The sequence below is a fragment of the Diachasma alloeum genome, unplaced genomic scaffold (genome assembly GCF_001412515.2).
Source record: "Diachasma alloeum isolate Michigan unplaced genomic scaffold, Dall2.0 Dall_scaffold_00288, whole genome shotgun sequence".
Lineage (NCBI taxonomy): Eukaryota > Metazoa > Arthropoda > Insecta > Hymenoptera > Braconidae > Diachasma > Diachasma alloeum.
Window position 1 is genome coordinate 2,290,303 of NW_021680427.1, and position 14,207 is coordinate 2,304,509.

The 14,207-nt window shown below is 34.0% G+C and overlaps 1 protein-coding gene across 4 annotated transcripts in view; it reads left to right on the forward strand.

Annotated features, from left to right (window-relative positions):
* Nucleotides 1-14,207, forward strand: part of LOC107038817 (venom metalloproteinase 3) — a 147,749-nt gene that overhangs the window by 126,015 nt on the left and 7,527 nt on the right. For 3 of the 4 annotated variants that reach the window (XM_015258108.1, XM_015258111.2, XM_015258109.1), the window contains 5 exons: nucleotides 79-208; nucleotides 329-471; nucleotides 5,920-5,975; nucleotides 11,123-11,249; nucleotides 11,321-11,485. In XM_015258108.1, coding sequence (XP_015113594.1) covers nucleotides 79-208; nucleotides 329-471; nucleotides 5,920-5,975; nucleotides 11,123-11,249; nucleotides 11,321-11,485 — 621 coding nt within the window. Of the gene's footprint in view, nucleotides 1-78; nucleotides 209-328; nucleotides 472-3,415; nucleotides 3,469-5,919; nucleotides 5,976-11,122; nucleotides 11,250-11,320; nucleotides 11,486-14,207 lie in introns of all 4 variants that reach the window. The other variant, XM_015258110.1, reaches the window with a different exon arrangement.

Below are 14,207 nucleotides of genomic sequence, written 5' to 3' on the forward strand. Positions count from 1 at the left end.
GCTCACGAAGAGCAGAATGTATGTAAAAACCCCATAAAAATGGAGAATAAATGTCAATAATTAGTGTCATTATTCTAGATTGCACGGTGGAGACAACGTTCAAATAAAAAGATACTTCGTGTCGTTCTGGAATGGTGTCGACATGAGGTATAAACTCCTAAAAGGACCCAAGATTCGCATCAGCATCGCTGGAATTATTATATCACGGGTAACAATCAACTATCTGACTTTCCTCAATTTTTTACCATCCCAAATGGAGAACAATTGAAACGAAAGTGGTGTTTGACATTTCTTCATTCCCATCTCTCATTTTCTCAATCGAAAATAGGGAAGAGATGCAACACCTTACTTGGAAAGAAATCGCGTGGGACGTGATGCGATTGACTCAGCGGCTGCACTGACCGACATGGGCAAATATCTTTTCCGGGAGAGGAGGCTTCCGGTTTACGACATTGCCGTTGCCGTGACAAAGTAAGAATAACCGTAATTCTAAGGCAATTGGTTGGAAATTATATTTAAAGATATGGGTAGTTTCATAGCTATTTATTTTCTGCGGAAATCTTCGTCTATTCCTTATTCATTTTTAGTTACAGCCAGTGGAATTCAGTAGCGAAGTGGTAAAACGGTACAAATCAATTTAGGCTATTGACCAGTTTCAATGAATATCTCGGAATCTAAGGAAGATAGCCCAATTTTTGTTATAACCTTTTTTGTAGAGCCGATTGAGAGTTATAACAAATGTATGTTTGAAACGTAGCTATATATCTATCAGTTAAACGGTCGGTCCTACCGACAATCCTCGAACACCATCGGGAACCTTCGGTTAAGCGGCCAGACGATCGCGAAAACCCCAAAATTTAGTACATCATCAGCCTTGTAAAATCAACGCGATGTGTCGTTCAAAGTACATCGCCGACGCATTACGTGAAAGTACATCACCTTCTCAAATTCAGTGAATTATCAGAGACAATTGTCAAGGACAATTAACAGTTATTTAACAATTCAGTACATCAACCGCTGTAATTATAATTTGAGACACTCAACAACCAAGTTCAAACCAAGGTATAAATTTTACGGTTAACGAAGTGGTTCGATTCCACTAAAATATACTAACATTTTATAATTGAGTGATTTAATTCATTTCCGGCCTATCCTGAAACAACACCTCCCACATCCATCCTAAATTTAGATCCTCATCTCAAACAATGTAATTACGAAAATTTCGCTACACGGACGAAAAAATTTAATAGAAAAACCTATCGAATTCGTTAGATAATTCTATTGAATTTCTATTGAACTCTTCTATTAGTTTTTTGCCGCTTCTATTGAAATGTTCAATAGAAAATATTCAGTAGAAAAAGTCAATAGAATTCAATTTTTCTATATAACTTATTCTATTGAGATATTTTCTGTAGAATTTCCTCGGCTCCAATTTTCTAAGATTTTTCGTTTGATTTTCTTGATGAGAAGGAAAGAAAAATAGAATGAAAAAAACTTAGAAAATTTGAGTCGAGCAAATTCTATAGAAAATATATGAAAAGAATAAGTTATATAGAAAAATCGAATTCTGTTGACTTTTTCTATTGAATGTTTTCTATTGCACATGTCAATAGAATCAGCCAAAAACTAATAGAAAGTTTCATAGAAATTCAATAGAATTTTCTAACGAATTCGATAGGTTTTTCTATTAAATTTTTTCGTGCGTGTATCTACCTTGGATTCCGAAATATTCCTCAAAAACTCAACTGGGAGATAAGTCGACTTGAACCGTTTTACTACTTCGCTACTGAATTGATTTGTAGCATTGTCGTGAAGAGAATGATGGATACACTAATAGAAAGGATTAGTTATTGTTAACGAAAGAATTTAGTTGGAGACGAGGGTCGATTAAGTCTCACCAAATGTTCATTCGTTAATAGTTAACAAATGCATGTTTGAGGAGGTTTGGTTGACTCGATNTTCTAACGAATTCGATAGGTTTTTCTATTAAATTTTTTCGTGCGTGTATCTACCTTGGATTCCGAAATATTCCTCAAAAACTCAACTGGGAGATAAGTCGACTTGAACCGTTTTACTACTTCGCTACTGAATTGATTTGTAGCATTGTCGTGAAGAGAATGATGGATACACTAATAGAAAGGATTAGTTATTGTTAACGAAAGAATTTAGTTGGAGACGAGGGTCGATTAAGTCTCACCAAATGTTCATTCGTTAATAGTTAACAAATGCATGTTTGAGGAGGTTTGGTTGACTCGATATTCACCTTTCAAGTGAACCATTCGTTAACTATTAACGAATATTCATTTGGTCATACTCAACTCTACCATTCGTTAATAGTTAACGAATCTCGTTTAGAATAAGTGAATCAATCTACCAGTGTAGAATAGAGTTATTTCCGTAGGAAAGAATTCAAGATTTTATGATAATTCCTCAATTGACTGAAAGTTCTTGATTTTTCATAATGAAGAAAAATGTATCTAAGATTTCCGAATTCTAATGATTTTTTCGAGGAATATCTCGGAAATAAAGAAGCAAAGAGAGAGAAATTTTGTGAAGACCTTTTTTGTAATGCTCTCTTGCTCTACAAAAAAGTACCCAGATGAATTTGGTTACTTCCTTGCAATACTGCCACTAAATTCACGACTTCGCTACTGATTTATTTTTCAATTCAAAGTAACATTCTCCATTTTGAGAAGACAATTCCTCTGCAGAAAGATGAAAAAAATATATAATTATTGATACAATCTCAATTCTGGTAATCAGCGATAGCCTTTCAGAAATTTTCAACAAAATTATAGTCGAAAATGCAATAAGTCTAGGGAAAATTCCAATACTTTTAATAAAAAATGTACAGAAATATGGTCATTGTTACCGCAATTTTTCATGTCAATATCCCAAAAATTTTCAACAAGTGGGACTTCCACTGAAATTTATGTAAATTTTGTTACTGAAAAAAACATGTATTCCAATAATTTCCTCATATTCTTTTTTTTATTTTTTTTATTTAAGCACAAACCTAACGGTTACATAGCTAATTCCTCATATTCTAATGAAAATCTACTTGAATTCATTTGACTGCAACCTAAACCTCCAAATTTCGTAAGCCTTTTCTCTCCAAAACAAATCCATTGTCAATATTCTCAAAATTACTACTAAACTATCCACGAAATTCTGATTTTTCCAACCATATAGAAGTCATTTTTCATTTGCATTTTTAACTAGACCTCTGTTGAAAAATTCTATTAATCCACGAGGTAATTGATCCAGGAATTCTCGAAGGTCATTAACTCCGAATGTTCCTAGGATCCGCATGAGAAGTATAGAATACTATTATTATTACAATCTTTTAATATGCAATTATGATCACTCTCACTCTATTCCTACATGTTCTTCCCACTTTTTTTCTCAACAACAGGTATGATATGTGCCGTCGTAGGAAGGGCGGCCGATGCACTAAGGGAACTGCCGGTATGGTTTATTATATAGAGACAAATGATTGCTACATGTTCATGTTTTTTTCCATAATCCGATTGTGTTGAGTTTCATTTGCATTCACGTGCTAGTCATCATTAGCTGGATGATCATGAATGTAGTTAGAGTAATTTAATCGCCAAATTAATCTGACAGTTGCAGTTACACGAGGAAATGAAAGTACTCCCAAATTCAAAACATTCTTTCTTATTCGAGAAAAAAAGTTTGAAGTAGTTTTGCCCCATTTGTGCCCCAGCAGTTTACACTGAGATGAAAAATTAGCTCTGCAGAAACTATATGCTCCACGTCAAAATATTTAGTGGAGTGGAATAGATTTACGTGAGAGAAATTAACTAACTTTATAAAAGGAAATTTAACATCCTTCACAAAAATTAAATTTTTATCGTGATCATCAGAAATATCCATAGAAGAATTCGAACCGTTGGCAGGAAAAAATATAATCTATTGTACGACGATCATTTGATCTGACAGAACTGCTATACCATAGAAAGAATACATTGACGAGGAAAGAATATTTTTTTCATTTAAATGAAATAGACCTTCTCGACCATATGTTTTCAAATTATTTAATTTTTTTTCTGTCTGACGCAATTCATGAATGGTACGCGTCCATGAATCGCTGCTTACAGTCGTTATGACAAAAAATATTGTTCATCATACAACCTAAAAAAACTTTTCTAGCTCATATGATTGAAAACTCATTCGCTAAAAAAGTTTTTTCTGCCTAATGACAAAATATACTATTGGGCCATGTTTAACATGACAGGATGTAAGTATATTCTCACGAATAATTATTAAATTTCCGGACTTCATTTCTGATATTCTGATGCTGCAAGAAGTTTTTGAACACCTAAGTTATTTTAATATATAAAGACAGAACAATTCCGGTCCAATACATTTAGTGCCTTCATATCATTCGATTTCTTTATTTACATTGGTGGTGTCACTTCTAGTTTGTGGTTGTCTGTTTACATCTTCAGATGAAAGCTGAAAATGAATTCCCGATAAACTTTTTGTCGGTTATTTTTCAACTTAAATCAGCATTTTTATATTGTAGCTTTTGATTCAACAATAGTTTTTTGATTATATGATTAGTAATTTTGCCTTTGTGATATTTTTTACAATAAAAATGCACCTGAACAGGAATACTTTGTGCATTTGAAACGTAGTGCAATTGAACTACTTATACTTTTTGTCTTTGATTACTGCTGATGACCTAAACATGGCCCAAAAGAATTTAAATAACATTTTTTTCTACTGCGAAAATTATCACGTTTTGGTGGAAACTTTCTTTTTTGTCCACAAGTAAAATAATTCACCACGATCAAAGATCTCTTCAGAGGGACATATAGTTTTCACCAGAACAAATTTCGTCTCTCAGTGTACGAGATATTGGAAAAATTAATTCCATAGAATGAAATGCTTGCCACTTGTATTTCAATTCCAAATATACGGAAATCACTCGAAAACTGCTTGGGCAAAATGGGTTTTTAATGTTTTTATTTAGAAATTCCCGTGTATTTTCAATCGTACAATCTGTAATTTTGTCAAGTCGACGAAACACTATATGTTTCCAATTTGAGAGTTCTTTCTTTCCTATGATGTAATCCGGAAATAAACCACCAATACCATCTAAAATATAAAGGTTGTAGAGGCTTGCGATCATGATATTCATCCGCATCCGAACGTGATGTGTAGATTGAGGGAAAAAACGACCTAATATCATAAAACGATTTCTGCAGCTAAATACATCTCCGGAGTGTTCATGACTCAAACGTGAATCCTTCACGCTCAAGTGAAAATTTCTTGTCTCAAGAAATCGTTTTTTTGGGGTCAGACGATGAGAAAATGATTAAAAATACCGGAAACTTTGACCCAGTGAATCACCAATTAGAATATATCATATTAAATGAATGCAGAAGTCATGCACTTTGAGAGATTTTTTAAATCTTGTCGTTTTTTCTCTCATTACATCATCTACATCAGTCCACGCATGTGTTGATATTATTCCGCAGCATTGATTATCAAAACAGCTTGAGTAAATTATTTGGGTAATGGATTAGAATGGTGATGATAAAAAAAACATGCAATCTAGTGGCCCTCAAGGACAAACAACGACGCATCGAAGTTCCTAGAATGCAGACGGACTACGAACTGACACCACATTGTCAATTCAATTACGAGGAGCGAAAAACCTCGGGCAATTTCTCATTCCCGTCCCCAACGATTCCGCGGAAATGAAAAAAAAATCGACAGGATTTTTTGCCACAGCTTCTAGCCCCTGCAAAGTTTGCTCAATTTGTTTTCTTTTCTTGATTCTGTTTGAGTTGTTTTGTTCTGTGTGATGTTTGATTGTCTCGTGACGTGGATTTGCATCACTCTAATGAATCATTTATGATAAAGAAAAATTTTATTGTTGCGTTGCAGATTAGATATGTGCAGGAGGCAATACGCCAATGACGTGTGCAATAGAGGAACCGCAGGTACGTTTTCTCGAGAGAGAAATCGCATGAAGAGCATTTCGCATTTGCTCAATACTCCCCGCACGGAAAATTATGTGTGCTGGAATTACGTGTATAAATATAATTCAAATGTGTGTAACATATATATTACATATTCATAAATAATTATATGTCACATATATGTCGTTATATATGTTGTTCACATATTTATTCACATGCACTGTTAAAAATTTTTGACTGAAATTTCATGGAAAATTCATTCTTTCGTCATTGAATATTTCAAATTTTATAGAAAAATCAGTGGAAACTAAATTTCAGTTCAATAGGGAACATAAGAATTTATTTTTCATTTTTTAATCTCAATCTAGAAGTTATAACAATCTCGAAAATAATTTTTATAACCCTTTAAATCGCATTTTTCAATGAGAAATCCTTGACTGGCAAGTGCACTTGTTAGAGGCCTTAGCAGAGAAGTTGCGCATTAATCTCCTAGAGATTAATGTGCTTCAATTTGTAAAAATATTGATAAAACTTTTGTAGAGAATAAAATTTTGTAAGAATAAAACTTCTGACAAAGAATTTGTTAAAACTCAAAACACTTTTAAAATTCGCGGGCCATTGCTGAGATTTATCATGCATTGAAAATCGATTGTCTAAAAACGTCGAATTCGATTGATCGAATGTCTAAAAACTAATAATTAGCACAAAAAATTAATTGTTTATTGTTCGTTTGTCCCACAGACGCCTAAAATGTTAAAAATAGTCCAGGGCCTTCAATTTTTGAGCTACAGAGGTTTTTTTTTAATTATTGCAAAAAAGTGTACAATAACAATTACGAATTAGTTTTGAAATTCGACTCCTACACAGCTCATTTTGTTTTGTTTAATATAAACATTTGCACCTATAAATAATTTATAAAAAATCAATTTGCCATCATAAATATCATTTGTTCGGAATCGTAACCAATTTATCCATATTCAGAATTGTGTCAGAAATCAATTTCATGCCTAAAAAAATGAGGTTTCCAAAAGTTTAGACAACTTCAATCATTTATTTATAAACAACGAATATTTAAAAACGTAATAATTCTGAATATTTATGATTTTTTTCAAAGTTTTTTCACGCAATTTAATTGACAAATTTGATGATTGAAAACGGTTGAGTCTACAGCGTGGTCTGTACCAAACTATGAAAGATACTTAGATATTAATAAACCTTAACAAATCATATGAAAATGAAAAAAATTTATCGAATATCATGTTTACGACCTATAGAGCGAGTTGAGAGGGAAATTTCGCCAATTATTCCCTGAAAATTGATAAAATCAGGAAACTTGTAAATTCACCATAATTTGGTACTGAATATTCATGTTTTGATTAAAAATCGAAGTGAGTTGGGGAATTCTTTTTTCCTCCTGCTAAAAAATGTGCAATTTCATTGAATTTCCAGTCGAAATCTGAAGTTTCATCATTTTTTTCCCCTAAATCTAATTCAATCTCGCTATCCTAAAAATTACAAGTCCATCCATGAAATTTCAGTTTTTTTCTAACAGTGTACTTCATATATGTCCGCATGTACATCTTTTCGTGCGGGTTCTCTACCTTTTGTGATATTTTTCGAGCCTTTTTTCATCGTTCTGTTCCTACGCACTCTGCACTTATTTTTTATTATTCTATTTTTTATTCACTCAAAAAAATCGCGGTTTCATATCGCCAAAGCTGTTATTACCACCGCCAAAAATTGTCACTGATTTTTTTCACACGAATTTTATAATTATTTTCTCTCCTCCAATTCAAGCACTCTTCGGGCACTGGCTTAAGAACTATCCGCAAGATTATCAATGGAATCTTTTTGTTTCCATCGATTATAATGAATGACCACGTTTACCACTGTCCACTGCACCTTCTACGATACTTTCGTCTTCACTCTGACTGTCCTGATTCGTTATTTCATGTTTTATATTGTTCATGTGTCTGGAATGCCCCTTAATTTTTCGTTACGACTTAAAAAAACGTCGCGATGTGGTAAGTTTCGACTCGATGAGGTTTTCATAGAATTTTGTGCATTCATTGGTTCACAAGATTTTTCATGGGAATTCATCAGCGGCGAGTTAACCCGAAATGCATGACTGCTTATGATGGCCACTAGTATGGCTTCAAGTATTTTTTATTGAAGTTAACGGAGAAATTGAGAGTACTAGTACTTTCCCTAACATATTAACTAATTCTACGTATGAAACAACTTTATTGAAAATCCTAGTGCATTCGCTAGGAAATTCTGTTGCAAATTCTATTCGTTTTTTATTATTCGATAGAAATAAAATCTCAAAATATTTCACTCTCATCCCACCCATGACGATATGAAACAGCTTATTACTTTTCCTATTCAGTTATATGATACTAGCAATTAGCTAAATATTTTTTGCTTCTTCATTCTACAATCAATGTTTTGTAAATAAAATTTAAAAACCAGGCTAGCTTCCCTCGGGCGATGGCCACACGCATGAAAAAAATCAACAGAAAACCTAGCGAATTCGCTAGAAAATTCTATTGGAATTCTACAGGAATTCTATGGGGTTTCAATAGGATTTTTATTGAAATTCTATCGAAAAATTCTACTTGTTTTTTTGCGCTGAGTCTATTGCATATTTGATAGGGAAAAGTCAGTAAATTTTGAATTTCGGTTAGAATTTTTCTCTTGAGATTTTTTTTATTAGCATTATTGGGCACATATTTTCCAAGTTTTTTCCGCTGGATTTTGTTTTGTTTTGCATTACAGAATCCGAGTGGAAAAAACCTTATGCCCAATAACTATAATATAATATAAATTTATGCCCAAGCATTCTTGTAGAAAAAATCTCAAGAGAGAAATTTAAACAGAAATTTGAAATGTATTGACTTTTTCTTATCGAATATCCAATAGAATCAGTGCAAAAACAAATTGAATTTTTCACTGGAATTCCGATTGAAATCCTATAGAAACCCCCATAGAATTCCACTAGAATTCCAATAGAATTTTCTAGCGAATTCGTTAGGTTTTCTAGAGAATTTTTCACACGTGCAGTCATAAACTTCGTTTGAAAAATTCTATTAAAAATGAAATAATTTATAAAATCGATAGATTTTCAGTTTTTTACATTCTTTATATATTTTTGAGATTTCTTCTACAGAAAAATTAACAAAAATTTTTAGACATAAATTTTCCGTGTTTTGCTGTGTTCCTCACTAGGAAATCAAAGAAAGAAAAATTGGAAAGATCATGTCCAACAATTCTCATGAGAAAAATCGTAAAAGAATGAATTTCATAAGAATATCAACAGCTGATAACTTTGTTTCCATCAAAACATCTATTAAAAAATTGCACAAGACTGAATAATTTTCGCCAAAAGACGAATAAAATTTTCTATAGAATTCTCCAGCGAATGTGACAGCTTTTCTATTAATTTTTTATATCTTTATTGACTTTATACTTTACTCATTTGATACTCAATCCTCTAATGCCTCAAAATTAATTAAAAGAATGATGATTAATCCTCAGATTGAAGGATATCCAAGTGGGGCAGTCTCGGCAATGGAATAGATCTTGAAATAAATCTGATTTTGAGATTTCTTAATGTGACAAATATCAGGTTATTAACCAGAAATGTTTCGGATAAAGTTATTATTGTATCATAAGCATTAGATTCTACTCAGCTGGGATTCATCAAGGTGAATAGAAGATAACGCAGCTGGAAATGATCGACTGAATAAATATCAAACATCAAACGTCAACGGTTGACGTAATCAACTATTACTGAAACTTCAAGTCACATTTCATCAGATTTTAGTCGATGTTGAGTCTCATAGAGAATTTCATTGCATCTCCATTGAACTTCTATTGAGAATTCTATTAGTTTTTGGTCGATTCCATTGACGAATTTCGCAGCTGTGTTGCGTTTATTGTGTCTAAAATGACCAATAGAAACTATTTTACAGAAAAAATCAGCAAAATTTCATTTTTCTATACAATTTCTTTTATTGCAATATTTTCTATATGAATTCCTAGACATGAATTCTCTAATTTTTGCCTAGTCTATCATGGTTTTTTCTTCTCTACTCTTAAAAAAATGAAACTAAAAAAACTTAGAAAATTTAAATTTTAGAATTTCTATAGAAAATATCTCAATAAAATCAGTCGTACAGAAAAATGGAATTCTATTGATTGTTTCTATAGAATATTTTCCATTGAACATTTCTGCTGGAAAAAAATGCGTAAATAAAATGCGGAATTTTGCGATGGAATCAACCAAAATTGTATATTTCGTATGTAAAAAAAGTGTTTTTTTGTCATTCCGGCCGTAAGGCAGCGCTTCACGGACGCGTAGCTATAATCACTGTTTATAGCTGTTATGACAAAAATATTGTTCGTTACACGGCCAAAAAAAAATTTCTAGCTCATATGATTGCAGCCCGAGCCGAAGGCTCGAGGGCCGAGAGGTTTTCTAACCAACTCATATTCGCCAGAAAATTTTTTTTCAGCCTGATGACGAAAAATACTATTTCATCACAGAATCCGTAAAACATCGTTTCTCGTCTTAAATTTGGTCGATTACAATGCTTCCATTCGGAAGCTATTTCAATTCAATAGAAATGGAACAGAATTTTCTAGCGAATTCGCTCGGTTTTACTGACATTTTTTCATACGCGTGAACTTGATGAATCTTCGTCTAGTGGAGTCTGTCGCTTCATATACTAGGAAGAAGCCAGTAGCGAAGCGGTAATATGATTCAATTCAATTTTGACTATTGGCCAGTTTTCAATCAATATCTCGAAATCTAAGGGAGATGGCAAAATTTCTGTCAATACCTTTTCTATAGCCCTCAATTCTCTCTACAAAAAAGGTTATTACGAAAGTTACTTTATCTCCCTTAGATTCGAAGATATTTCTCGAAAACTCAGCTAAGGGCTAAATTGACTTGAATCGTTTACAGCTTCGCTACTGAAACCTAAATTGAATTTTCCTGCATGGGCTGTTTTGGATATCTTTAAATCGATAGATTAAATTGTTGCATAATAGTTTCACTAGTACATGTCTCATGATATCGAATAACCTCAGTAGACTCCATCAAACCTTGAAAAATAATAACAATGAATCAGAAAAAAATGCGCTAATCGACTTTCCCCACGCAGGTTTCGCGTACGTAGGCGGCGCCTGTGTTGTTAACAAGCGATTAGAGAAGGTCAATTCAGTCGCAATAATCGAGGACACCGGTGGATTCAGCGGTATCATCGTCGCCGCCCACGAAGTCGGTCATTTGTAAGTTGCTGACACATCATGATAGGTCAGTAATCAGTCTGAATCATAATTAATGAATGTTTTGCGTACAGATTGGGCGCTGTGCACGATGGATCACCACCGCCGAGTTATCTCGGTGGTCCGGGAGCTGAGAAATGTCGATGGGAGGACGGTTACATTATGAGTGATCTCAGACATACCGAGAAGGGCTTCAAATGGTCCTACTGCAGTGTCTCGTCTTTCCATCATTTTCTCAAGTAATTCAAGCATTCAAATTACATTTTATCATTATCAGTGATATTGAGACGGAGACAGAATTATTCATTTCAGAGATATTTAAAATATCTGTGCTATTCACAGGCGAATTGCGTGACACCGCGATTACAAAATGTAATCGATTACCCAGGATTACGGGAGTGATTACACTAATTACCACTGTCTACACTGATAGAACGGATTAGTTGTTGTTAACGAATGGATTTTGGTTGCAAGTTAGGGTCTATTTGGTCCCGCCAAATGTTCATTCGTTAATAGTTAACGAATGTATATTTGAGGAGCCTTGTTTGACTTGACTTTCGCCATTCAAGTGACCATTCGTTAACTCTTAACGAATATTCATTTGGTCATATTCAACTCTACCATTCGTTAATAGTTAACGAATCTCGTTTGGAATAAATGAATCATTCTATCAGTGTATGTGATAACCGTGATTACCAAGAGCACAGAATGTGATTACATGATTACAAATGATTTCGTCGATTACATTCTGTGATTACCAAACATCTGTAATCATTGAAATCACAAAAAATGTCCTCTTATTAAATATGAATTAATGGAATAATTAATTATTAGAACCTGCAAAGAAATGGGGAAGGAGGGACGGGTATTAGAACAGAGGAATGCAGTCTGCATCACTCCATCTATAAATTTGGGCATTTATAAGTGCTATCAGCAAAATAAATTTACTGAATATCTACCATTGATGGAGAATGAAACTTACCAGCAGATAATACAGAGATAATCCCGTCGTTGGTTCTCCAGAATAAGAAGAAATTTTAACTGTTAAATCAATTTTTAGCGGACAAATGCTCTGTGCAAAACGCATTGGCTATGCAAGGTTCTGAACCATAAATATCTGGGATTCCAAGAAAAATTGATCCAGGGATCTCTGAGACTTACCGTTGGTAGAAATGACGCGCTCGAAAATTTGAAAACAAAATTCACAGTCTCACTAGGAGCAACTACGAAAGATTACACTGATTACAAATGATTGCAGTGATTACAAATGATTACCACTTGATTACCAAAACTTGATTACAAATATGGTAATCATGTGATTACAATGATTACATTGATTTCACTGGGTTACAATTGATTACATCAGCGAGTGACAGCACGATTACGCCTGTGAATATCTCTGCGATAATGTCACTAAAAATTGGTGACATAATCACTAAATTTAAGAATTTTACACTTACTGAATTTCACAGTCAGCAATCGCTAATTGGGAATGAATTCCGGAAAAGCCAGTGACATGTGTCTCAAAATCCAAACATTTTTCTTCGTGATGAGACTAATTTTGGAACAGAACATAGTATATTTCGACACTAGGTCGAGAGGAACTTTTCCGTTTACTATCCCGAGTCGAATAATTGGATCTGACAAATTCTACTTAGGTCTTTCCGTTCAGAACTGGATAGATCTTGGGAAGCCTCTTCCCAAGTACTTCCGAGACCTTTCTACCTCTGGTTATGTCCCATTTCAACACTTGTTAGGTGTAAGCAGGACTTGCATTCAGACTTTCCAAATCCTTGCCGGTCCCCGTAATTCTATGGGCCTATATTAAATCTGCGTTCATATCCCTGTTTACTCATGCGTTATTGAAATAAAAAATGCAATTATTGTTTTTTTTTAATCTCGAAAATCGACATTTCACGGGAGGGTGGAGGGGAGATGCATGTATGCGGAGGCTTGACATTTTTACCCAACAAGCGGAGAAGGTTGCAGAATCTATTCNAAAAAAAAAACTTTTTCAGTTTACACTTTTTCCACATACTTTTGAGAGTTTTAACTAGCCCGGCGCTTAAATAGTTGGAATAAACGTTCACCCGGCTTAAAAATTCGATTTTGTCGAAAAATCCACTTGCCCCGGAAAACCCGAAAATCTGACCCTTTGGCTGGGGCAAAAAAAAAAACGGTTTCTCAGTTTTCACTTTTTCCACATACTTTTGAGAGTTTTAACTAGCCCGGCGCTTAAATAGTTGGAATAAACGTTCACCCGGCTTAAAAATTCGATTTTGGCGAAAAATCCACTTGCCCCGGGAAACCCGAAAATCTGACCCTTTGGCTGGGGCAAAAAAAAACGGTTTCTCAGTTTTCACTTTTTCCACATTCTTTTGAGAGTTCTGAATAGCCCGTCGCTTAAATAGTTGGAATCAACGTTCACCCAGATCCGATCAATTAGCCCCTCATGTATAGATATTCCAAATTTTGGAAACCCCGAGCCAAAGAGTCAGATTTTCTGTTTTTCCAGGGGGAAAGTCGACTTTCGCCAAAATCGAATTTTTTAGCCTGGTGAACGTTGATTCCAACTATTTAAGCGACGGGCTATTCAGAACTCTCAAAAGTATGTGGAAAAAGTGAAAACTGAAAAAGTTTTTTTTTTCAAATTTTGAAAGGGTCAGATTTTGGTTTTTCCCGGGGAAGGTCGACTTTCGCCAAAATCGAATTTTTTAGCCTGGTGAACGTTGATTCCAACTATTTAAGCGACGGGCTATTCAGAACTCTCAAAAGTATGTGGAAAAAGTGAAAACTGAAAAAGTTTTTTTTTTCAAATTTTGAAAGGGTCAGATTTTGGTTTTTCCCGGGGAAGGTCGACTTTCGCCAAAATCGAATTATTTAGCCGGGTGAACAGATCCGACCAATTAGCCCCTCATGTATAGATATTCCAAATTTTTATTTTTTTCCTCATTGAAGTAG